At 47.0% G+C, this 27,116-nt stretch overlaps 1 protein-coding gene across 7 annotated transcripts in view; it reads left to right on the top strand.

The window, feature by feature from the left end:
* The window catches only part of PBRM1 (polybromo 1), a 368,051-nt gene extending 341,754 nt beyond the window's left edge, over positions 1-26,297 (top strand). For 4 of the 7 annotated variants that reach the window (XM_086939411.1, XM_086939408.1, XM_086939410.1 and 1 more), the window contains 4 exons: positions 4,046-4,207; positions 19,361-19,431; positions 20,151-20,367; positions 25,645-26,297. In XM_086939411.1, coding sequence (XP_086795537.1) covers positions 4,046-4,207; positions 19,361-19,431; positions 20,151-20,367; positions 25,645-25,817 — 623 coding nt within the window. In that variant the 3' untranslated portion in view covers positions 25,818-26,297. The remainder of the gene's footprint in view (positions 1-4,045; positions 4,208-19,360; positions 19,432-20,150; positions 20,368-25,644) is intronic. The other 3 variants (XM_086939413.1, XM_086939412.1, XM_086939409.1) reach the window with 1 other exon arrangement.
* Positions 26,298-27,116: the final 819 nt, after the last annotated feature.

Here is a 27,116-nt window from a genome sequence, read left to right as displayed (position 1 = left end):
TGCTGCGCCATGGCTGTATACATTTTGATAAGTGCACGCATGATCCCAAGCTAAGTGAAGTCCTTTAAACTTGAGGTGATATTGTTTGGATGTAATTCAGTAGGACTGATCATGCTGTCTCACCCAGGGTCGTGGTCCAAATCCAGGCAGGCCAGGAGTCTTGGGTTTGAAAGGAATAATATTTATCACAGACTCCCTAATTGTTGCTACTGCCGAATCCGGCTGTGATCTCTCGCCTCTTTGTAGTATCTGGTTTTACCTAGGTCATCCTCAGCACATGGATGCCCCGTTCCATCCTGTATTTTATAGAGCTCCAACTGTTTAAAGTAGGTCTTTATCTTACAAATTTTCTAAGCCAAGTTTACCTTTTCTTTGTTCCAACAAGAAGAAGAATTTGCTGTGCACTAAAACTAAAAGCAGCTTCTTTCCTTGTTCAGGGCACACCTGCCTGCTAGGCAGCACCTTTATCGTTCTACTAAAATTCGAAGTAACTGTTATTTTCTTTACCATTAAACAGTATAATTCAATGAACATGGCTCTCATATTTAGGTGGCTGCCCATTTTTTTTCTTGCATTTGTTTGCAGTAATCAAACGTTTTTAATCAAACCGAGGCACCAGGCATGTCCAGACCGCTTGACTTTGCAGTGCTTGTTACATCTACTTGTTTGCATCTGCTGCCCAGAAGGATCCTAGAGAGTTCTGAATAAAGTGAGACTACCTTCCCTCTGTGTAGACACTGTGCTTCTAATCGGCGTAATCATTCTGTCCAGCGTCATTGTTGGTACTATAACACGTGAATACCTTTCAAGTACAGTGGCGCTAAAGAAAAACAAAAATAAGTACATAAAATCGGATACTTTGGAACCAAAGGCTACAGTCTCCGTGCAGCTCTGTAGGGCGGTGGCTGAGTCCATTTTTTAAAGATCGCTCACACTGAGGGACATTAGTGTGTAATCCCCTTTGGTCTGTAGGTCACTAATTCCCATTTGGACGCTCTGGCCGGCATCTCCAGCGTTTTCTCAATTGTGGCTAACCTGTCACCAATTTTAACAGAAGAATTTTTATCATTGGAGTTTGAGCCGATCACAGTATATGACGATCTTGGTGTGTCTGACTCAGTGAATGCAAACAGCAGTGTTTGATCCTCAGCAGACTTTCTTTGAGGCCCTTGGTACTCATGATCTGATGCCAGCTGGATTGGTGCCTTTAGTTCTTGAACTGAGGGGGATAGAGTTTCAATAAGTGTTTTGGAGAACTGAAATCAGACGACCTTGAGTCTTTCAACATGGGTCATCGGGTTCTTACAACCTTCGTCGTCGGTCTGTCCTCATACACATCAAAGCAGGCAACAGTGGTCCTCTTTTCAGTTTTCTAAAGCAGATCTGAGTTTGAGGATTGAAGTTATCCACTCATTTAGGGTTCTATTGACCTATGTGGACAAATCCTCCTGCTCCAGTAGCTTCTATTACGATGAACACTCTCCTTCGTTTTGTTCACGAGTTGTTTCCTGGGTGAATGAAACCTTTGCATGTATCTAGCAAAAACCTCAATTCTGACTGCTTCATGGCATTGCAAATTCTGACCTCCAGAGCCTGGGACCAGACGATCGCAAGCTCCTGTTGTGAAGAATTGGAGCATTTTGATAACCTCTGATATTATGTCATTCATGTGGTTGACCACAGTGTCCCATAGATTCGACCTGCCGCTTCCATGTTTGTGGAAACCCCCTGCATATGTGGAATTAGGTGAAACATTAGGGGTTACCCTTTGTCCTGCTGGGTGGTGGTGTGATCCCAAAATGACCGAGTTTAATACATTGTGTCCTTCCAGACTCTACATGGAGCTCTCTAATTATCAGCATTTATTATCCATGTGATTAGTAGGAGTGGGACATCACAGTTGTTGGTCCAAACCCTAATGTGGCAGCCTGTGATTGCCTTGTCCTAATCTGTGCTCAAGGGAGATAGTTTCAATAGGGGAATTGTCGGCTTTTGAGAGGCCCCTCTATGGATTCACCGCATCGCACGAAACATTGAGCCCATTACTCATCTGTCTGATTGCGGGCGTTAAGAAGGTGAGGGCAAATATCAAGTTACAGAGCACTGCTGCTGGGTTAAAAAACACCACTGGGCATGTTTAGCGCCATGTATGGCATCGTCACAAGTGGGTGAATGCAAGCTGTAATTATTTACTCATTACATTGTATGAACAACTCCGAGACCAGACACTTAACTCACTTCTTGTAATAACTGCAGAATGGTGGGTGCAGCCAGGTTGCGTCCTTGCCTTAAGCGATGTCCGAATACTACATCCGCTCAGATCTTTACACCGGTTGCCTGGTCTGCGGAGTGTTGAATTTGAATCACTCTGTCCAATGCGTTGCGTACTCCTAAGCCACTCCCACCTCGCTTTTTGCAAACAAAGTTTGTATTCTCACAGCCTGACAAACTAGAAGCACATGAGTGAGAGAGCAGCACAGCGGCTGGGGAGAAACATACTGAGTTGAGCAACAGAGTGCAAGGGAGAAGCACATCATACAGAGAGAGAATGCAACACGGAGTGCAGGGGGAAAGCACGCCAAGGAGAGCGCTGGAAAATATGCATGCTCATCGAGTGCTCGACCGAAACGAAAACGTAGTGCCCCAAGATTGAGCAGTGAAAGGATTCAAGTCAAGCAGAAGGATTGTAAATAGGATCTGCCCAGGGAAGGGACCAACAGAAGGAAGAACCCAGGCCATAAATAATAAGCAGGCATCTGAAAAAGACAATAAACCCATAAATGGCAGACTGGGAGCGCTCTGTTTGCAGTAGTCTCCCACAGCTTGCGCCATCTGGTAGGTGCGACCTACAAATGGTCCAAAGGAGTTGACTAGATCTGCTGTAGCACCCCAAAGACCATGCGAAGGGCGCATTAAAGATACAACTTTGGTTATACTCATTTACTGCAAAAGGGATCTGACGGTGGACGCACCCTTGAGTTGAGACGGTGGACGGGCCCGTGAGTTGAGACGGAGGACGTGCCCTTGAGTTGAGACGGTGGACGCGCCCTTGAGTTCAGACGGTGGACGCACCCCTGAGTTCAGACGGTGGACGCGCCCCTGAGTTCAGACGGTGGACGCGCCCCTGAGTTCTGCCGGTGGACGCGCCCTTGAGTTCTGCCGGTGGACGCGCCCTTGAGTTCTGCCGGTGGACGCGCCCTTGAGTTCTGCCGGTGGACGCGCCCTTGAGTTCTGCCGGTGGACGCGCCCTTGAGTTCTGCCGTTGGACGCGCCCTTGAGTTCTGCCGGTGGACGCGCCCTTGAGTTCTGCCGGTGGACACTACTAGGTATAGGAAACGTGATAGGGCAAAGCCTGAAAAATAGTATACGACCTGACGGTCCATCGCTGTTCGTTGTAGGTAAGTTCACATTTCCATCCTTTGCTGCCCTTCAAGTGAGTTTGGCAGCAGACAGGTCTTGAAATGTTTTTGCATCTTATGTGTGTTGTCTAGTTTAGGATTAATGCATGCTGCATCTTAGATCGTTAATTGTCAGCCTCACCCAAAACACATCTGGCCTGTAGGGCAGGCTCCGTAGCTGCTGAAAGGAAGCTGCCCATCACCCAAGCAATGGGTCAATATGATTTGCGAATCTTTCACTGCAGAACAAATGTATTTATGTCCGCACAATTTTCTTATGTTTTATATTTGATGCACTCTTTATGTGAAAGATACTGCTTTGATGCAGGAGTAACAGTTTAGAAAAATGCATGTTTAATTCTTGAGAAATGCTGCTGTGAAGCCTATAGGTGTGATCCGAACTGTCCATGAGCAGTCTGTAGGTATCCCCTAGTTGGCATGTTGACATGAACAGGCTGCAACGCATCATACTAGCGCTAATTCATCTGCTTTAAATATTTCATGCTAGTAATTTTAATTTCTAGTTATTTGCATTCTTGCCAGAATCTAACCAGTCTCTCGTGTGCTACTAAATACACTTGTTCATTGCCCGTGCATGTTTTGATTTAGCTTCTGATGCATGTCTGACATCTGTTGTGTTCTTCAAGGCATGATGGGTGGCTACCCGCCTGGCATGTCTCCTTTTCAGGGCCCTGTTGATGGCATGATTAACATGGGCAGCATGCAGCCACATCATCACCATGGGGTGCTCCCTCCACCCCACCATCTCCTGCCAGGGATGCATGGCATTCCAGGCATCGCGCTACCGGGTAAGACCATCTCATCCATGCATTGTCTCATCTTAATGTTCTCACATTGCTCCCTAACCAGCTCTTACTGGAGACGGCTGCAGCTTGTGCGACCTCGGTAAGGAGGAGGGATGGAAACTGAGCAATCCAGGGGTTATAACGACTTGCAGGTTTCACCCTAGAGCAAGGTTGCTTGAGCACCTCAAAGTGGTCCTATGACTTGACAATCGCAGTAATAGCCTTCAGAGGCATTCGAAGAGGGTGTTAATGCCGGTACAGAGGAGACCCCCTGTTTGATTGGTGCTGGCAGAGAAGTACTAGGTATGCTTCCGCTGAGGTGTGAGCTTGTTAACATGTTTTATGGCGCTTGTGCTACTCTTGTAATTTTATGATCACTCCCACTGTCCAACATTGTAAACTTTGAATGTTTATACAAAAAGACACCAAGGGTTGAGGTAAAACAAATTGCACCTGCTTTCACCTGTGGCTTGTAATTCAAATTGATGTTGCTTGCTTCTTAGCCAGCCAACACGTTTCGTCTCTTACAATGAGACTTCTTCAGCAACTGTTGCTGTTCTACCGTTGATGTGGATATACTGCTGGTTACCATACCTTTCTAAGACTACTAAGAGTAAGCACAGCAAAAACAGTGTGAGCAATACAGCTATCTAACAGACAGGGAATCCTGACTTTGTATGGGTTCTGTCCTCTTGAACACTTCTCGTCAGAACAAAGAGCCCTGAAGAAGTTTCATTGTAAGAGACGAAACGCGTTGGCTGGCTAAGAAGTATATCCATTTGTGTTCTTGGATTTTTCTTGTGCTGAAATATTATAATAAAGAACCTGAACAAGAAACTCTGCAAGAATTTGGATCCTTTTTTCACAAGATTGTGCATCTTTATATGTACTGTGGACATTTGAGACTATAAAGACAATACTTTCTGGATGGGTGCTGATTTCTTATTATACATTAAACGTTGAATGTGTCCGCTCCAGCAATGAGTACCAGTTTGAGTTAAACATTGATTTGTCATTTACCTTTATCAGTTGTATTTGGATTGCATGGCCTTAGAAAAAAATAATATTTTCAAAAATTAAGTCTTCATGTATGCAGAATGATGAAAGGCTGAGAGGCCTGCTCTATGGGTTTAGTGGTACTGGGACGGGGTTGATTTACAAACACTGGTGCCCCAGGGCCGTGAGAATGGTCACTCAGATTGGACTTCAGAGTTACTACGTTTGGGCAAAGGCTAGCAATCAAGTTTAACCTTTGTGGTTACAGGTTAAATCATGAAACAATAACTAGATCTGACTAACCTGAATGTTTGGTCTGAACTGCCTACCTAGTACTTTCTAGTTTTGGAGGTCAGGCCTGTCTGATGCAAAGCCTGAGGCCCTTCCTTCGCGCGGGCCCGGTGGTCGTCACAGCTGGAGCTGAAGACTGCAGTGTTGTGTAGCTAGGTGACACTGAATTGCTTCAACCCTTCCAGGACCTACTTGATCAACCTTTGTGTGGTGGACGAGGCATCCTTTAACCCAAAGGGCATGACCCAGAAATGCCCTTCTTGTGTGCAGAATGAGGACCACTCAGTGGCTCCCTCCGTGCAATCTGCCAGTACCCTAATGTCCAGCGATGCTGAGGAACGTGGCAGCCCCTGACCTATCAGCAAGCTCATCCCCTCAGCTTTTGTGGTGTGCATCAGTCTTGGCAAGTGGATTGAGGGCCCTGTAGACCACACAGAATAATGATCCTGGGTGCTACTTAGGGAAGCAGTTTCGGTACCAACACCCCTGGGCTGGACCAGGGTCTCCTCAAAGGATCAGTCACCCAGCTCTAACATCTTGGACACCCCATGTTTAATGCTGGCTCTCACTTTATCAGACAGCTTGTAAATTTGGTTTTTGACAGGCATGCTGTTCCCTCTGTCAATATCATGGGTGCACCAGTTGGTGAGCCCTGGGTTAAGTGAGGATAAAGAGGCAAACTACCCCAGCAACGGGTGTCATTCCATCTGTTGTCTTTCTTCCAAGGTAAGGGAGACGACTACTCCATCCACTGACCCATGGTATGGGATGTGTATTTGTTGTGTCAAGGGGTGTGGCACTGAGTTTGGTATCCACCGGTTAGAGTCCCAAAGTGAAGTGTCTTTGATGAACATTGTTTATTCCGTCTCGTCTGTGTTGCTGGAGTCTGTTGGTTTTCATCCATCTGGTGACTTAAGTAATGCAAGTGGAGAAATTGGTCTGGATGTTTGACATCTTGTTCATAGAGAAAGAGTATGGGCTGGGTGTCCTCAGCATAGGATATGATGTTAATTCTGTGGTTGTGGATGATGCTGGCGAGGGGGCCGTCATGTAGGTGTTGAACAGGGTGGGGCTGAGTGAGGATCCTTCTGGAGCTCTGCAGATGGGCGTAACAGGGTCTGAGGTGAAGGCGGCCTGGCTGACCGATTGGGTGCGGACTGTCAGGAAGGAACAAATCCAGCGAAGTGCGGGTCCCTTGGTTGCGAGCTTCGTGCAGTTGTTGGATGACAAAGGTGTGGGCGACCGTGTCAAAGGCTGTGAAAGGTCCATTGGAAAGAAGGCCACTGTGTCAGCTCCGCCCATGATCATCCAGACTGTGGTGGCGGTGAGGGTGGTCTCTGTGCTGTTGTTGGGCCTGAATCTGGATTGAGGTCTGTTGAGGTGGTTTTCGTTGAAGTGGGTGTCTAGGCGTTTATCATCCTCTCAACAACTTTTGCTGTGTAGTGTAGTAGGGAGATAGGCCGGTAGCTGGTTAGCGTCTTGAGGTCTGCTGAGGGTTTCTGGAAAAGTACTGAGGCGTGTTTCCAGGCATTCTGGTAGGTGGCTCTGATGATTGGGTCATTCAGTATCTGGGTGACGGTTGTGCTAATGGGCTCCAGTCCTTTGATGAAGAAGTGTTGAGAGCAGTGGCCTGAGGGTGCTCCAGGGTGTATGGACTGCATTGTTGTTAAGGGTTCTGGAGTTGTGACGGTGGACGTGACGGTCCTGGGTGGTGATTGAGATGGGCAGGAGGGCTGCTAGAGTCGAAGGCCTGGTTATGGTGATGCGAGCGTTTGCTGGTGATGCGAGCGTTTGCTGGTGATGCGAGCGTTTGCTGGTGATGCGAGCGTTGCTGGTGATCGCGTTGCTGAACATTAGGGACAGCAGGTTGCAGAGGTCCTTAGAGAGGGTTATGTTGGTGAAGCTTACTGTCAGAGGTGAACTCTTTCCCTGTGGCAAAGATTTCCTTGGCGCTGCTGGTGCTTTTGATGCGGTCGGTGAGCGGGAACGTTTGGTTGCTCTCATTTGCTGATGGGTAGCGTCTGGCAGCCCATCTTTCTCCTTATGACAGGAGGTCTGGAGTCGAGGGGGCGGGGTCCACTTTCTTCCTACCATTTTTCACCACCATCTGTTACCATGAGCGTAGTGATTTCAGACCTCCTATACAGTGGCTTGAGTTAGTTTAGGTGCAGGGCCGGTGACTCGAGACCCTCTAGCAAAGTTATATATGCTGTTTGATGTCCTTGCTTGAAGATTTATATCGGACAAACACAGAAGGTCAAAACACGTATACTTCAACATCTGAACAGAATTCACTGTGAAACTGTAGAGCACCTCTGGTGAAGCATTTCTTACAGCAAGGTCATACCGTTGAAGACACCAAGTTTCGAATAGTGGAGATCGTTCAAATTGACTCAAGTGGCGGCAGCTGAGACAGGCCGATGGATGGGGGCACCCAGTGGAGAAGTGTGCATCAGGGTCTGCCGCTCTAACCCTTGAGCCAGAGGTCTAGCCCGGGACCAGGGTTCAATTCCCCGCCTCGGCGGGTCTTGGGCTCAAAATTCCACGGACCTGATAATTCTCGCCTCGGTGCCTATTCCAATCATGGGTCCCACTCTGCAACTCTGGGCAATAGCTTGCTTAATCTCCACAACGGCCCCCACAACGCTATGGATGCCTGGCCTCCACCTTGGGGGTGCCCAGGAGTGGACGCCTCACAGGGAAAGCCAGGATGGGTTCCACAGCGGTATTCGTACAAGCGCCTTGAGACCCTTGCGGGTGAGTAGTGCGCTATACAAGTATCAATTTACATTTACAATTTACATTTACAGTCCGTCCATGATGGAGTAAATACACCAAGATGAATGGTGCCGCATCACTACGAATGTGCTTCTTGAGTCCCATTCGTTTGAGCACACATGTTCTTAAATAATCCTTATGTATTTCAGTGTCCAGATGTACTTGTGGATTTATTTTTATCTATTAATCAGTAGATCCCCACTTTCTCTCGCCTCCTCCCTCTTGTTGCAAGGAGTTTAGAAATATGTACTAGAAGTTGCCTATAGAGGTTGTTTCGGGTAGCATGAATGTGTATGTCTGACTTATTGTATGAGTTCATTGAGGTTGACATTCTAGATATATTGTGAACACATATGTTGCACAGCTCTTTTATTTGATTGATCGATGACGGGTCTCTTTGCTTGAGATGGGTGATACTTAGCGAATCCATTTCGATATATTTTTTCTATTCTTTCATCCTTTTAGCAATGACGGTTCTGTAGTAGGGGATCTCTGTGTATAGTCATCATCTTGTGAATAGTCCCGCCCATGTGCGTGGACCCCGGAGCAATCAAAATGTTCTCTAAAGTCGTCCTCTTCTGCAGTCATGCATAGACACTTAAGAGAAAATCAAAGACAAATAATACAGCCTAAAACTACAAGGCTGCATTGGCAGCACTTCATCTCGAAGTGAAAAAGATAGCCAAATAATATTAAATTTTACACACTTTGTAAATTTTCACACCTAGGGAAACTCCCCTTCACAAAAATCCTTTGTCATCATAGAGAGGAAGGGTAGGACAGACAAGCCCCATAGGCTGCCATTATGTGTCTGGAAAAGGGACACCGTGCCTTTAAGGAACTCTCCAGAGACCCTCAGTATCCCAGGATGCACAGCCAAAGTCCTTTTACTTTCAGTTCTTTTTTCCTGCTCCTGCTAGCAGGACCCTGGAGTATTGAGCTCTACCTTTTTGGGCATATCCTCAATTTTTGGAGCTTTTCCAGTGTTTTGAGTGTTTCACTCGACGTCTGGGGTCTTCCTCTTCCAGTTGCTGTCTTTTTTTGCCAGTTTTGCCACCTCTATGTTGTCGAAATTCCAGCTTTATTCGACAAGTGTCCTGAGTGTGGTAGGAAGAAGGCTAAATCTGGCCCCCACAGAGTGTGCATACTCTGCCTCCCTTCTACCCATGTCCCTGACTCCTGTGATATCTGTCACTCTTTCTCCAGGAGGACCCTGAGTGACAGGGAGAAGATTTGTCTCCAAGGACTGGAGCAGAGGAGACATCAAGAACCAGGTGGGATTTCTGGGCATGGAGGGACTCTGTCATTTCCTCGGCCCATGCATCGCCTTCTAGAGGGCTCCCCAGTCAAGAAAAGGCCCAGAAAAGGCTGTGGTCCCGGTCGACGTCGATGGCTTCGAAGTCGGCGTTGAGAGGTATGACTACCATCTACTCCCCGTTGACCCAGGGCTCTGGGTCAAAACGACGTAGACGTTTGGCGTCGAGGGGTAGGACGTCGAGACCTCGGACGAGGTCGACGTCCAGGACTTCACCGCCGTCGACACACAATCGACGTTGTGATGAGTCCCGAAAAGGCAGGCGCTCGCCGTCGAGGCGACACCGCCGTTCGCTTTCAACGTTGACACGAAGATCAACGTCGAGGAGAGAAGGATCAGCGTCGGCTAGTTCGTCGACGTTGGGAAGGACGACGTCGAGAAGAGACGTCTAAGAGGTCGACGTCAAGGAGGGAAAAGTCGACGTCTAAGAGGAAGTCGAGGCCGTGAACGGTGTCTAGTGCCTCTGTGGTTAGCGTCTCATCGTCCTCATCGGCAAGTCCTCGGTTGCGGCGGCGCCGGCGTTCGCGCTCAGAGTGGTCCCCCTCCAGAGCATCCTCCCCGAGGCCTGCTCGTAAGAAGAGGAGAGTTCTTAGGTCACCGGACTCTGATTATTCCTGGACCTACTCACCCTCGAGGCCCAGGACTCCTACGCCTCCTCCTCTTCTGCAACTTCCTCCTCCTCCTCCTCCTCCACCACCACCTCCACCACCACCTTCTCCACCGAAACCTTTGGTTCCGGCTCAGCCTCTTCCGTTTCCGCAGCCTCCTGGACTTATGGCTCCTGCAAGGCCCAGAAAGCCAAGGTCAAGATTCAGAGGGAGGCATCGCTGTCGCAGTGAGTGGAGATCTTCGACGAGGTCACGTCATCGTAGGCGGGGGGAACTGTCACGGTCCAGGTACACGGACTCGTCCAGTGACAGGAGATATTCTCCCACTTTGTTGGACTGTCCTCCGACGAGAGTGTCGCCAGTGGATGACATTGTGACGTTCCAGGATGTGCTGCTAAGGGGGCAGCGGAGCTGGAGATCCCATTGACTGTGCCCACCCCTTCTGTGATTTTTGAAACGTTAGTGCAGGCATCTCTCTCGCTCTTTGCTGCCTTTGCCAGGACTGGAGGAACCGGCCATGGAGCTATTTCTGACGCCGACCTCTGTGAAGTCTGCTCCATCTAGACTTCAAAAGAAGTACAGGCCTCCGGGTTCGGATCCTGCGTTCTTAAGAATAGATCCTGTGCCGGACGTCATTGTGACAGCGGCCAAGAAGCAGCATTCCACTGCCCCTTCTACGGTCCCTCCAGACAGAGAGCCGTGAAATGGACTCTGCAAGAAGAAAAGTCTGCAGTACAGCTGCCACTTCGATGAAAGCGGTAAGTTAATCAGCGCTTTTGGGTCAGTACGACCGCTCCTTGTGGGAGTTCCTGCAGCAATTCATCGAGCTCCTCCCTAGGGATAGGAGAGAAGACTTCCAGGAGATTTTGAATGAGGGCATGATGGTCTCGAATCAGGTCATCAGTTCGGCGGCGGATGCCTCTCTCCTGGCTGCGCATGGTTACTGCCATGACATTACCTTGAGGCGACACTCCTGGTTGCGCCTTACCTCTCTTAAGCCTGAGGCGCAGCAGCGGATTGCTAACTTGCCCTATTCGGGATCTACCCTCTTCGGGGCTCATGTGGACGAAGAGATGGCCCGCATGAAGGCAGAAGTGGAAACTCTGAAGGCTGTAGTTTTGGAGAAACCAAAGGACCTGCGGAAGTCCTTCCGGAGGTGTTACTCTTCCCAGAGATTTAATCGGGGGCAAGGTCGCCAAGCTGGCCAACAGCAGCAGCAACAAAAGCAATACCAGCGACAATCCTTCCAGAAGCGTCAGAGGGGCAGAGGTGGCCATCCAGCCTCCTCGGTGAATAAGGGCCCAGCCGGGTCTAAGCCCAGAGGAGTTACTTCCCCCTCGTCCGTTACCCGCTCTGGTGGGGGGAAGCATCCAGATTTACTTGTCAGAGTGGAGAAAAATTACTCGGGACAAGTGGGTGCTGAATATTGTTTGCAATGGAAACAGTCTTCGTTTAGTCAGCCATCCTCCAGCTATTCCACTGGTTTGTTCGCGATACCAGCTGCGCAAACTCCAAGCGGAGGCCTATACCCTGTTAAGAAAAAGGGTGATAGAAGGCGTCCCTCTGTCTCAAAGGGGAAAGGGTCTATACTAAAGGTTCTTTCTGGTACGCAAAAAGGACAAAAACGAGTTTAGGCCCGTTCTGGATTTGCGACAAGCAAACAAATGGATTCGCAGGGAGAAATTTTGCATGCTGTCCTTGCACCAGATTTATCCTCCGCTGCAGCGAGGAGACTGGCTTTGCGCAATAGATCTGCAGGATGCGTACTTTCATGTGCCCATTGCATGGAAACACCGAAGTTCCTGCACTTCCTAGTTGGCACCAATCACTATCAGTACACCGTACTACTGTTTGGTCTGAAATCTGCACCCGTGACTTTTTCGAAATGCATGGCAGTGGTGGCAGCGCACCTGAGAAAGAACCAGGTGTTTGTCTACCCGTACCTGGACGACTGGTTGATCAAAGCCTCCACCTTCAGGGAAGCGCAATTGCATTTAAATAGGACGGCCGTTCTGTTAAATCAGCTGGGTTTGCATATCAACATGTCCAAGTCTGTTCCGATTCCTGTTCAGTGCCAGCAGTACTTGGGAGCCTCCATCAATACTGTCAGGGCAAGCGTGTCTCCTTCGGAGGAGCGACTCTTATCGATCCTTCGGAAGGCTCAGGCTCTCATGTCCATTCCATCAACGACTGGGGTCGATGGCCTCTTGCATCTTCCTCACACCACATGCATACCTCCACATGACACCATTGCAGGAATGTCTGGAGGATCCAAGGGACCAGAAACGAGGGAGCTGGGACGACAGGATACGGCTGTCTCTGCGTGCTCAACAGTCCCTGAGATGGTGGTGTTCAGCGGAGAATCTCCTCAAAGGGGTTCCGTTCCACAAGGACATTCCCTTACAGACTATCATGACGGATGCTTCTCTCCACGGCTGGGGAGCACATTCGGACCATCTACAGATCCAAGGAACGCGGTCCCAGACGGAGTCCAGGTACCACCTCAACTTTCTGGAACTCAGTGCTGTTCATTTGGTGCTGAAAGCCTTTCATCTGTCCCTCCAAACCAACTCCTTGCTTGTACAGACGGACAATACGACCACAATGTATTACCTCAACAAGCAGGGGCGCTCGAGATCGCGCACCCTGTCGCAGGAGGCGCAGGCGATCTGGCGCTGGCTGCTAGCCAGAGGACTGACGATAACGGCCACCCATCTGCCAGGTGTGCAGAATTCTCAGGCGGACGCACTCATCAGGCTCGTCCAGGAAAACCACGAGTGGGTTCTAAACGACGAGGTGCTAGGAGAAATCTTCGAAAGATGGGGCACTCCAGAAATTGATCTGTTCGCCACCACCGAAAACCGAAAATGCTGAGATTTCGCCTCCAGGTTATACCAACCGGGGACTCTGGGGAATGCGCTATGGATCAGCTGGTCGAACAGCTTTCTGTACGCTTTTCCGCCCATTCCCCTGATTCCGGCAGTACTCATCAAGCTGTCTCAATCCAGAGCGCAAATGATCCTCATTGCTCCAGAGTGGCCTCGACAGTGGTGGTTCACTGACCTGCTTCACCGGTCTCTCCAACCCCTTCTGCGGCTTCCATGTCGGCCGGACCTTCTAACGCAGTTCGGGGGGCAGATGGTGCACCCCAACCTCTCATCGTTGTTTGGCGGCATGGCTCCTGAGATAGTACAGTATGGACTCTTGAACTTGCCTGACAACTGCATGGAAATACTCCGAGGCTAAGAGACCTTCCACTAGGAGTTCCAATGCCTACAAGTGGAAGAGGTTCTGCATCTGGTGCACGTCCAAGAACGCTGATCCTACCTCCTGCAAGGAAGATGTCATCATTCAATATCTCTTGCATTTGGCTTAATCTGGCCTTAATTTCCATTCTATTAAGGTTCACCTCGCAGCATTGACTGCGTATAGGAAATGCCCTTCACAAACATCCTTCTTCCAGATTCCTGTAATTAAAGATTTTTTGGAAGGATTGAAGAAAGTGTTTCCCCCTGTTAGGCGTCCGGCGCCTTCATGTGAACTGAATGTGGTGCTGTCCCGGTTGATGAAGGAACCTTTTGAACCTATTCATAAGGCTTCTCTAGAGCATTTATCCTGGAAGGCGGCCTTCCTTGTGGCTATAACGTCGGCCCGCAGGGTGAGTGAGATCCAGGCCTTGTATTGCCAAGAGCCTTATACTGTGTTTCAGGCTTCTAAGGTTGTCATGAGGACTCACCCTAAGTTCCTGCCTAAAGTGATTTCTGATTTTCATGTCAATCAGACGATAACGTTACCTACGTTCTTTCAACATCCTTCTTCTCTGGCGGAGAGGTCTCTTCATTCCCTGGATGTAAGAAGGGTGTTGAAGTTTTACTTAGATAAGACTAAGGACATTCATAGGTCAGACCAATTGTTTATCAATTAAGGTTCGGTCAGGACGGGTCTTGCCACATCTAAACGGTCCATCTCTAGATGGATTGTGTCCTGTATCCAGTTATGTTACCAAAAGGCTAACAAGGCCTTAGGGGGTAAGCCTAAGGCTCATTCCACCAGGGGCACAGCTACAACGGCTTTGCTACGTAATGTTCCCTTTGCAGAGATCTGCAGGACTGCCACTTGGAATTCGGTCCATACCTTTGCCAAACATTACTGTCTGGACTCTGATGCCAGAGCAGAAGCTCAGGTTGGGCAGGCGTAGTTGAGAAATCTGTTTGCACAGTAGTGGTTTTGTCTGTTTCCTCCACCGCTGGTTGGTTTGTTGGGATGGGCTTGCCGTTCTATTCACAAGATTATGACTATACACAGAGATCCCCTACTACAGAAGGAGAAGTTTCTTACCTGTAACTCCAGTTCTGTAGTAGGGGAATCTCTGTTATTATTATTATTATTATTATTATTATTATTATTATTAAAACAATTTATAGAGCGCGTAGTCACCCGTAGGTATCCCAGCGCTGAAACAAAGCCCTAACCAGTGAGGGGGGGGGGGGGGGGGGGGGGGGGGGGGGAGGGGGGTACAGCAATTTTAGACAGAAGCAATTTTAAACAGAGCAAAAAAAAAAGAAGTGGTTAAAAGCAGTTTTAAGGAAACAAGTGGGTTTTGAGTCGTTTCCTGAATCGTAAATAGTTTGATTCTTTCCTCAGGTCTCGAGGAAGACCTGAGTCTTCTTATAGTCATAAGCACCCACCCTCCTCCCCGGTGGAGAAAATGATAATGTAATGTATGCTAGAGGCCTGGCTTTATGCACCTTCAAAAAGAACTGAAAGTAAAAATACTTTGGCTGTGCATCCTGGGATACCGAGGGTCTCTTTAGAGTTCCTTAAAGGCACAGTATCCATTTTCCAGACACATAATGGCAGCCTATGGGGCTTGTCTGTCCAACCCTTCCTCTCTCTCTCTATCATGACAAATGATTTTTGTGAAGGGGAGTTTCCCTAGAGGTGAAACTTTACAAAGTGTGTAAAATTCAACATTATTTGGCTATCTTTTTCACTTCGAGATGAAGTCCTGGCCAATGTAGCCTTGTAGTTTTAGGCTGCATTATTTGTCTTTGATTTTCTCTTAAGTGTCTATGCAGGACTGCAGAAGGAGACAATTTAAGAGTCTATTTTGATTGCTCAGGGGTCCACGCACATGGGTGGGACTATTCACAAGATTATGACTATAACAGAGATACCCCTACTACAGAACTGGAGTTACAGGTAAGAAACTACTCATTATCTTTGTTTTCTGTCTGTGTAAATGGTATCACATTGATTGCGGTGTCTGAATCATCTGTGATGGAGTAACTTACGGACTTCATATCAACAGTCTAGTTGTTACGCCCCCAGGTACGCGGTTGATGTTTTCTCTCTCTCCCCTTCCCCCTTTTTTTCCTTTCTCATGTCAGGCTATGTTCCGTGGGCCCGCATTGCCTGGCACAACAGTGGTGTGCAAAGCGTTTGTCATATTTGTTCCATTTGTTGCAAGTTTAGAATTCAGTTGAGATGATTTTTGTATTTTCCATGACCGTGAGCACAGCACACACAAGCTTTACTTTTATGTGACTTCTTGAAGGTTCAGCATTGTCTCTTGTCCTGCCAATTTGCGTTTGATGCCTGCCATTCTGATCACCACGATGATCGGCGTTTTGTCTAGCACGAGATATTTTGACTGACATTTGGTCAGGGTAATCTGACAAGTCGCAACCTTTTTCTTCTTTCTGAGAAGTGAGTTATCGGATTACATCTACGTTGCATACGTTGATTGAAATCTGTTTCCGTCACTCTAAGATGATGTAGGTGCTTATCCTGTTAACTATGCAGGTTGCAAGTTGCTTTGGACCAGCGTCTTTACACTGAAGCTCCTCTCTTTCCGCACATCCCAAACAATATTTTTCTGAGGGTCCCTTTCTTTATTTTCTGATGGAGGCTTTATTTGTGTAAATCTGTTCTGAGACAAATCAAGGATGGTGATCTACTAGAAACCCGAGTCTTATAGTCAGGTGACATTTTACCTGCCCATGTCAAGAATCTTTCCTATTAAGATGTAACTTTGTTTATTGTTTGGAATTCTGACAAATTATGTCATTTCTTGTAGGGTGCTACCAATTTACTTTCTTCCTGATGAAGACCCTGTGCGATCTCTTGTAAAGGGGTCAAAACAACTACTACAGGCTACAACCAGATCATGCAATGATTGGCTATGGAATTCTGAATAGTGGGACTATCGGGTTGTTTCAAATTTCTTTGTTCTATTCGGGCGATACCTTGACTTTACATATTGTGTACATTTTGTGCTATGTTGTGTGGCTCACCTTTTTCCCCCACTACTTTGCACTTGCTCTGCTCCGTCACTTGCAGCGCCTACATTGTTTATATTTATATTATCTTTTTCAAGATTCCATTGTGAGATGACCAGAATCTAAATGGATGATGATGTTGCAGAGTTTGTCTTTATTGCATATATGATGATGGCCAATATAATATGTATGTTCGGGACATGTGAGCTGTAGATCACATGCTTTGCATACTCCTGTCATCTAGTGTTGGGTGCAGATGTTTGCAAGTTGTTTTTCTTCAAAGAAGTCTTTCCAGTCACGAGGTTCCCGGGGAGGCAGGTGGGCACATGTGAATCCACAGCACACATGCCGCAAACGTATATATTATATTGGCCATCATCACATATGCAATAAAGACAACACGTGCAAAATCATCATCATCCATTTAGATTATATTTATCTTCGCTTGCGTCGATCAGAGTTCAGGTTCTCATTGAACCAGGGTTTGGAGTTTTTAGTGGAAATGTTTTTTTGTTGACGGGAGCAGTTGAGTCAAGGACATCAAGAATAAAGAATAGTGAAGTTATAGAAGTCTGTGACGTCATGAACGTCTACCAGGCCTGCCTGGAGAGTCAGGGCGGTGTTACATCGGTTTGCTAGGACGATAGGGTTAATGTTTCAGGGATTCCTTTTCCATTGTTTGGTTTTCTTAGGTTGGGATCTCTTCGGTGTCACCTCCAGACTGATGGAGAAGAAGATGCTCTAGTGGTCAGTCCAGTCGTAGGCGATGATGGAATCTAGTGTGATGTTATTAATTTTAGCTATGACGAGGTCCAGTGTCTCTCCCTTGTTGTGGGTTCGACTGTCGCAGAATTGGTTCCGATATTGATCTGATCAGAAGGATTTAAGGCAGTTCACCGCATAATTGTTCGTATTATTCCAGTGGAGATTGAAATCTCCAAGGAAAATCTGTCACTTGCGGGTCATCGTTGGATGTGATCATTTCCGTTATTTATTCAATGAATGACAGGTTGTCTCTGGGGGCGGGAGGGGGTAGACTGTGTAGTTTGCAAATGAGACTGTCTTCGTTTGTGATGTTGATGCAAGGATACTCACAGGTAGGTAGGGAGACGGTATCTGTTTGGTTAACCGAGATTGTGTTTCGGTATATGCAGGCTTATCCACAGCCAGGTGTCCTGGTTCTGTCGAGACAAATAATTGTCAGATAACTCTGATATCAGTCTCTTTGGTCAAGAAGGGGGCATTGGGGAAGGGTATAGTTTTTGGTTTAGGAAACTCGGTGTGTGGGTTGTGGGTGATATATCTGCCCTTTTGGGTTCTAGCTTGTTCTATGTGAGGTTAGGAGCTCTTTGGTGGTTGACAGATTCTGGATTTCATCTTTGAGGTGGAATAGGCAGAGGGAGATTTCATTGAGGTGTGCAATCCAATCAGTGTTAAGACTGCTTGTTATGTGTTGAGGTCTGCGTTCTCGTAAGGAGGGAGGCCACATGTTGTGTCTGGTTGAGTGGGGATGGCGTTATTACATTCCTGTGGGATTTGTGGGTCAGGATTTGTGGAGGGTCCACTTGAGTGAGGGTGGGGGCCTGGATGGGCGAGCGGGTGTGAGGCCTATGGGATGCGAATGAGACATGGGCGATGTGAAGTTGATCAGGTTGAGGGTACATGTTCCGAGGAGGAGAGCGTCCGGTCTCCTCCTCGGAACAGGTGTAAACTGCTGATGAATGACCATGTTTACTTGTAGATGCGATGGAATGTGGACCACTATGGCATTAGGGTTTATATGAGGGTTGTGGCCAATCATTTCTTCTCTCATGCATTAAAAGCAAAAGGACCAGTGAGCATCATTTCTCCAGAATTCAAAGTTATTCACTGCCAGAAGCATTCGCTGTTCTGAGGTTTCCTCGTGTCAGAGCTCCTCTGTGAAAATAATCAAATCCTCTTTTGAATTAACTGATTGTTTTGATTAAAAAAATTAATAACTGCTCATTCTGTCCCGAAATTCACAATATGGCGCCCTACATAAACATATATATATATATATATATCTCTCTCTCTCTCCACGCGAACAGTCCCCTCCAGTAGGGCTAGACAGAAGACCAGCACGCCATACCTTCAGCTTCACAAAAGTTTATTAAATTAGAGCCCCTACCCCCACAACAGACGCGTTTCGCCCGGAGGCTTCGTCAGTGTTCACCCATATATATATATATATAAACAGTTTTGAACTAGAGGACTGCACACATTTGTGGTCAGCAGAAGGTTTTTGTAGGGTTTCTCTTGATTGTTATGCAGAATGTTGGTGTAGCTTTTTTCCATACTACACACGGATTGCCAGTTTCCATTCTGTTGGCAGTGTGAGACAACGGCGCTGTGTGCTCTGTTTTGTGCAGCACCCTACAACCAAAACTTCATATGCTTCTGAGTTGCTGTGGTAGCAGACACCATGAAGCTGCCAACAGAGCTGCTCTGTCTCCCTGCAGCCACCTTTGATGAATAGCTGGAGAGAGGGGCTGGGGTGGGGAGAGGGGGGGGGGTCATTTTATTGTCCTTGGTGGGGGAGAGGGGAGAACTATTGATGTGTGGCGTTATGGGATGGGGTGGCGCTCTCCCTCGAACTGCATTCTGTATATTATTGTCTGAAGTGGTGTAAGGATTTCAGCTCCTTGTGGGGGAAGGTCTAGATGGGGAAGCTTAAGCCCTTCCCAGGCCACATTAGCTCCACAGAGGAGTTACTTGTAGGTGTTGGGGCTTCGGGGCTGTGGAGAACGTGAGCACAAAGCAGGGTCGAGGGGGATGCAACAATGTGCCCTCTTTCTTGTCTCATGTGGTTTGCTTCCCTGACCTACCTTCCTAGATTCTGACCTGTTGTGTGTCCTTTGGCCTGCAGGTGTCATGGGCCCAGGGGGGCCTTCCATGGTCGGCTCTCCAGCAGGAGGGGCATCGCCCTATGGCCAGCACGTGAGTACTTGTGACAACAAGCAGTCTACTTTGTCTTTTTTTCTTACATTGTGTTTGGGCCCCTCTCAGACTGTCCGTTTTAGCCAAAAACCGAGGTGTCTGGACTTGACCATTGGTCGGCAAGTCTGGAAGGTGCAGCACTCGACTCGGTACCTCAAACTGCTGAAGAGATTCTGCTGTGTCCCCCTGCAGCCAAACGCTCCTCTGTAGCCGGTGCATGTTCGCTCTCATCTAGGTTAACTTGATACCATGTATTTGGATTGTATTAGCTCAAGATTTCCCAGCTTCAACGTTTGTAGAACCGAACAATGGAGATGATGTGCGGAATGAGAAGGTACGATCATGTTTCCACGGCCGGCTGCTCTTTGCTTAGGCTCCTGGTCAAGCAGAGGGGTTCAAGTCCAGGCTCCTCTTTCTGACAGACCCCACGTTTGACACCACTAGCCCAGCCTTTCGGTTATGAACGGGATGCCCTGTGGCCCCGTAAGAACATCAAAATCTGTCCTTTGTGAGCCGTTGTGGTTGCAACTTGTCTGTTTCTAAAAGCAGTGAAGGCGGCTCAAGTCCGTGCCCCTCGCTCCTAATTGCCTTTGGCTTGGGTGAGAAGGCTGAGTCTGAACACTCTTTGCCAACACGTGTATGTGCAGGGGGGGGGGGGTTGTGCTGTGAAACTTGCATAGTAACGAAATTCTGTTTGTACCACATCATTCTGTTTTCAGATGGGGCTGATTGGGGCACCGGGTCAGCAGGCTCCTCCTCCATACCCAGCTCCTGGACACGTGAGCCAGCCCGTCATGCAGCAGCCCTCCATGCCCATGTTCGTTTCTCCCCCTCCAAAGACTCAGCGGCTCTTGCATTCAGAAGCCTACTTGAAGTATATCGAAGGGCTCACTGCAGAATCCAACAGCATCGGCAAGTGGGACCAGACGTTGTCCGGTAAGGTTTCAAGAGTGACCGTACAGAGTTGAAGCCTCAGACCCACATATGCATGCATGTATGTATGTAGAGATATTGGTAGAGTGTGTTCCTAGCTGCAAGGCAACGGGCAGGAGTAGTTGTACAGAGGGGCGATCATCAAGTATGAGAGGGGGCAGAGGGACAACTTGAGGGCGGGTTGCAGATGGCATGAGACCGTACAAGGAATACCATGTCAAGCCATGTAAAACAAAAAGCTGAAGTATGGCGTGATGTAACTTCCTGTCCACTGTCCAAACCGTGTGCTTATATAAAGTGGCAAATACATCTCACAAGGATGTCTTTATACCTGTGGGTGTCATGAATGCCTGGTGCAGAACCTTTTGATGTTGAGCTGAACATGTGTAAACACCTTGGAAGGTCATCTAGTATTTACGTGAGATTGGATAGTTCCTCAGTCGCCTACAGTTGGTGGATTGCCGTTTTACTGTTCGCCATGGGCGTGATGGCAGACTCTTCGTACAGCAACTCCTGATTGTGCAACAGTCTGGTTTATTGCTTCTGTTCCACATCCATGCTGAAACCTATACTGGGAGCAGGTGGGGGGCGGTGCGGTGGAGCAGGGAGGAAATATAGCAGAGAACTCCTAAAACAGACCGATTGACAAACCTAACCGGTTTTAAAACCCAAACCCCGAAGTACCCTTGCCTCATGCCCCCATGAACTTCCGAATACAAGACATGTTCTTCATCATTAATGACCGAGTCTGGAATAATGGAACATGGCAGTGTCTGTTAGATGGTTGAGCCGGGTGAGGAAAGCCTGGGACACCATTTGAGCCAAAGCGACTACCGGGAAGACACCTTTGGTTCATGCTTGATGGGAATCTAGCCAGACCTGTAGCCACTCTGGGTTATGGGGCTCACACAGACGTTGGCGGGGGCCCCACATGTTAGTAAAGGCTCTGGCCTACACTCCTCTGGTGGAGCACTGCCTGCCATATTTAGAGGTCCTTGTCTACCTGGCCGGGTTCTCCATAACTTCAGTTTTTTTAATGCAGCAGAAGCACTGAGGGGCGGGGCTGATTTCAGAACGCTCATCATGGTTCTCTTTTGGCCTGCTTGACATTTCTATTTTACACACACACTCCAAGGCTGTGCATCCAATCCATAGTAGATTAGATCTTCTGTTCCTTAGTTCAACAATACTTGTCCCTGATTGTTAAGCAGGCATGCAACAGAGAAGCGTGTTGCAGGTCTGCTCTAAATTAAGACACTAAAACAAAAAAATCCTTTCTGTGTTGCTCAATTAATTCTCTTACTAATAAAGCGACCATCTAGTAACTGTCATGACACAACTAAGGGATTATTCAAATACAAAATAGGTTTCATTTGTTAATTTTATTAAAAACACTTTTTTCTCTTTTCATCAATAAAAATTAATCCGTACATCAGGTGGTATAGATAACACAGTTTTGAGTCTGGCTCATTCAGAGCATACTCGTTCAGCCTATGGTCTCTATCATCTAACAGGTTGCATCTATAGACTAGTATACAGCGATATTCACATGAAAATTAGTATACAATGAATTAAACAAACAATTTAAAACAAAACTCATAAAAGTCCTTTTTTCGACGCGTTTCTGTGTCTTTAAAGTTGTTAATACACCTTCTTCAGGACAGATCAGTTAAAAACAATTCATCTTCAATATGAATTGCCAAACCCTTGGCTTTCATTCATGCAGCGGTGAACCTTCACTCTTCCTTCTCAGGGTCTCTATTATTTGGAGTGTCTTATCAATTTAACCTCCGTTGCTTTGTGTGCAAAGGATATACGATCTTATCCTTTTGATTATAGATCAACCAATTTTCTCATGATGGTCTCATTTGGTGCTCATGTGTGGATCGAAGGGTCTCATATATAATTGATATATAGCCTCCTCTCTTAAATGGCGGCGAGTTTTAGCACCTTCGAGTTCCAGGTCTCACGTCTTCACTGCGGTCAGCTCCATCTACACATGAGCACCAAATGAGACCATCATGAGAGAATTGGTTGATCTGTAATCAAAAGGATAAGATTGTATATCCTTTGCACACATAACCAGTTCTGAGACAACGTCAGAGTCAGCGAACTCGACCCTCCTTAGAAGAGTTCCATTCACACTTTCTGCCTCCTTTCAACCATCTTGTCTGTTTATCCTCTGACCTTTCCCTCTATCCATCCATCATCCTTTCACTTTTTCTTCCGCCCACACATCCAACTAGACTTTAATCAATCCCTGTATCCTTTTACTGTTTCAAGGATACATTCATTATTGCACCTATCAGTACATCCCTTTATCCATCTCTGCACCCCACAAATCCTTTGTCTCTTCCCTCCTCCTCATTTCCCACACCTGTTCATTCTTCCATTTACTCAGATTCACTTGTCAATCCTTTCACTCTTGAGGTGCCGGGTATTTAGGAAACCGGTGGTGCCAGGGGATAACACCCGAAGACCTCTGAGTTCTCCCTGTTCCGGACCACAGAAACCAAGAGTCTTCTAGATGAAGTCAGAGATCGAGTTTTATTGGCTGCAACCAAGTAACAAGCGTCCTAGTATTACAACAGCAAGGGGCGTAAGTTCTCAGGAGACTGTTCGTTTTTACAGAACCAGCCTTCTCCTTTTATACAAAAATAACAGCTGCGGGCAAGAATTCTTTAGTTTACAATATGGTCATAGACATATTTCCACAATAGAGCAAAAAGAAGTCATGTCGGCCAACCCATATTTTAGATGTCCAGTTTGTGATAGATGGCCCAGCTCGGCCCAGAACTACCATCAGATATCGATGAAACCCCAATAAAACCAGGCACCTCCTCGTCGTAAAACTGGCCATAAACAAGGAACATGGACAGGTGTATGTGTGCAGAAAACATGGCCTGTGTGTAGTGAAGGGTTTATGGCATGTTGTGCATTGATGCTATCTTACTCGGCCACTGGGCGAGGAGCTGCCCAAACAGGTTTGGCTGGAGGCAGTGGAGTTAGTTTGGCCAGGTCATGGGGAAGTCCGCTAAGGTGGATGTGTCCTTTTTAGATCAAGCTCGGCCTCAATCAATTGACTATATGAGGGCAAGCCATAAGATGGATGCCGTTCACAAAATGGAGTCCGAGGGTTCAGAACGGAAACCATGATTAAAAGGTGTTAGCATCACTTAATCACGACGCAAATGCATAGGGATAATGCCCTACTCATTACCGGTCTGCCGACACCAAATTCGTCATGGTACGATGATATTTTGTGACACGAAGGTTGGGCCTCGGGACCATATTACAGCAGGGTCCAGAATTTCAGAACCACACTCTTTAGTCCATGATTTCACCTTTCCTTTATTCGTCTTTTCAGCCTTTTATTTTGTACAGCCTTTCACCCTGCTATCAATTCATTCACCCTTGATTCCTTTCACCCATTCATCCGAACAGTCCCCTTTCCTTCGTTCTTCCCTTTCATGTTTTCTTCCTTTCATTTACCCTTCTTTCCTTTCTTTATTTCACATTTCTATCTATTCATCTTTTTTCTTTACTTTTACATTTACCTCTTTCAGTGCTTCCCTATTTTTATAATTTTTTGCCTCTTCACTGTGCCTATCAGCCTAAGGACACAGCCGTCTGATATAAAATTTCTTAAGGGTGCTACATTAACCGTTATCCGACAAACATATAGACAAATGAGGCCCATAAATAATGACCATTTTAGAGGCAGTGAGTTTACAAGCCCAGGGGGCCAAGTGACACCCCGCTTAAGCTACTAAAGGTGGGGTACGCCACGCCACTGCTAGCTGCAGTCACTCATGAAAGCACTGCAGGACGTTGCTTTACTTGTGTCCAAAATGTCTTTTATCTGTACACTTGTCCAGGATCTTAGAGTACTGAAAATGTGTTGTCCGCTTCTATTTTCTATGCTGACGGGTCGATTGTCACAAACTGCCCAGGAGGACAGAGGTCATTTGCACCTGCTTCCTGCACCACCCCAGGGTGCTTTGGTGTTATAGAAGGGGCTGCTATTTCTTATACAGCAGAAAAGGGGATGGCACAATCTCAAAGGGCTTTACTTCATTTGCATAAAGGTGTGGCTCCATGCAAATAACAGAACACCTTGACTCTTGGGCCCATGATGCACTGCAAATAATCCGTTGGCAGGTGGAATGATTGTACACCAATTATGAAGTGATACACAGTCGGTACATCCCATTGACAACCCTTAGTTGGGGCATGGAGGTCACTGGGACCCCCAGTGATACAAACTGCAGGTGAGACCCAGCCCTCTTTTAAAAGATACGCTGGGTTTACTGGTAGTTTTACACTGAGTTGCAGATGCGTGGCTGTCATAGTTCACGCATGCGCTGGGGAGAGCATATTTTCTTCTGTAATCATGTGGGTTGTCCCTGTCTTGCACCAGGAAGATGCAGCTATGGGTGGGGACTGTCTGAACCCAAAGCTGACTATTTTCAGCTTGATTGAGCTTTTAAATAACAAGCCACATGTATGTAAATGTGAATTTTAAGTGCACTGATGCAATAATGTGTTCTAATCATAGCACTGTTATTTCTTTAATTTTTAAGTCACAGAGGAATTGCTCTGATTTGTGATCATATGACAAAATGCATCCGAGCCTGCTTCTCTCATGTCGCATGACTGGTGTGGCGCCTACTCGATTACCTCTCTGAATACTTTGCCGTTTTCTATCCCGGTGCCGCCTCTTCCATCAAACCCAGTAGCACGTGTCACGGTGCTCCTGACTTTAGCAATGCAGGTCGTGTCAGAGGGGATCCAGGCCCTTCGGTAGGTGTGAGGTCCTCTAGGATGCTTAAGTGAAGAACTAGGTCTTCAGCTTCTTGCAAACCTCAAGAAATGAGGAGGTAGCTCTAATGTGTTTAGGCATGTGGATGTGGCTGGAGCCAATAAAGGATGTGGGTGGAGTCACTGGAGGTTGTGGGTGGAGCCGGGGAAGTGGGTGTGGCCTACTAAAAAAATGTGAGCACCTGCACTTCATATTTTAGAAATTAAGCATTACCTTACTGCAAGTCGTTTTAACAACTTGCTTTGTAATGGTTTGCGATGTAACAACGCGTGTAATGTAATGTGTTGTATCGCATTTGTTGTAAACGATGTCTCCCGTTGCAGTGGTTCTCAAAGAAACCCTGTGCTTCATGACTTTTTAAAAGTCCCAACATTAAAAGTGGTTGGTTGTTTACCCTTGTGAATCCCTGTTAACATGGCTTGTGTAGATTGTGAAGTGTTATATGTGTTGTTTTTCAGCACGAAGGCGGGATCTTCATTTGACGAAAGAACAAGAGAGTCGCCTGCCATCCCATTGGCTGAAGAGCAAAGGCGCCCACACCACAATGGCCAATGCTCTGTGGCGCCTCCGTGATTTGATGCTCCGCGACACACTGAATATTCGCCAAGCGTATAACCTTGAAAATGTTTAAACCTCTGTGTTGCTTCGTTTCAAACCATCAAAAGTTTTGTGGAACAGTACCTGTTTTTAGTGACTGGGATGACCATGAACAATATTTTGTACTGCATTTCTGTATATGGCAAGACTTTTTTTGATATAAGAACACTTAATAATATCTCATTTGCTTTTTTTTTTTTTTAAAGTTGTCTGTCAAATATAATTTTGTTTTGTAACTTCTTGTTTTTTTATTTGGAAGCCCTTTTGACATGTCTATTTATTTATAACTTTTACCCAGTGCGACCTCGTCATTTTTTAACACATGCAAACACGAAAATGTATAAAAAAATATGGAAATAGCTGAATTACGTGCAGCACTGGTTGCATTGGCGTCTTCGTTTCCGCAGAGGTGGCCCTCGAGCCCTGCCGTGCATTAGTCGGATGCCTCCAGCGCATTTTGCATAATGTGGATGTGAAACAGGATCACCTTTGAATAAAAGGCTGTGGATTATTGTTGTGTGAATTGTTTCTTCCCAGATCATCAGGTGGCACCACCTCAAGGTGCTTGCTTTGTGATTCTGCTGCTTTGGCTCGTAGCTGGTCTTCACTTCGTGGGATCTTGCCCCAAGGTGGGGGTGGCGTAAACGGAATCTTCTGCTGTGGCTGGTATTTGAGAGGTTTTTGCACTGTGCTTCATATGTATATGTCCATTGTGCGCTTTAAATCCCCTTACTTGCTAATGTAGGTGCCTTTGTGTCCCTTCGGCCTCCAATCCCCCATCAACAGTGAGTTTTGGGACATGATTCCCTTGTGCTTTTAGTCTTTTTGTAGGTTTTTCTCAATTTTCTGTGTTTTCAGCTTAATTAACTTGTGCCACAATTCTGTGACTGAAATCCACGTACAATGGGACAATTGCGGAGCTGAACACCTCTCTCTTCCCCCCCCCACCCCCACCTTGTCTCTTGTCTGGGAAACAACCATCAGTGCATGTGTGTGAACATCTGCACGAGGGCTCTCCAGGGCTGCCTGGCTTGCATGCAGAGCAAGGGTGCACAGACTGCACTGCAGATGTTTGTTTTCCTCATAAGAGCCCTGAGGAGAGTATTGAAGCTTTGCTGTCAGGTGCTCGCAGAGAGCACCCTTTCTACGTGTACGACTTAGTGAGGTCCCCCCCACCTCCCACTTGGAAATCACCCCACCATCCCACTGCAAGTGACAATAGTGACTCCTTTACAAATGATAAAGAGCAGAGGCGAATAAAGCCAATAATGTCATAATTTAGAACAGTACTGCACTACACTTCCCCCCAGATGAGGGGGATATCTGCTCAATT

Source organism: Lissotriton vulgaris, chromosome 9 (assembly GCF_964263255.1).
Source record: "Lissotriton vulgaris chromosome 9, aLisVul1.2, whole genome shotgun sequence".
NCBI lineage: Eukaryota > Metazoa > Chordata > Amphibia > Caudata > Salamandridae > Lissotriton > Lissotriton vulgaris.
The sequence above is the reverse complement of the archived record's forward strand: the minus strand, read 5'-3'. Positions and strand labels throughout refer to the sequence as shown.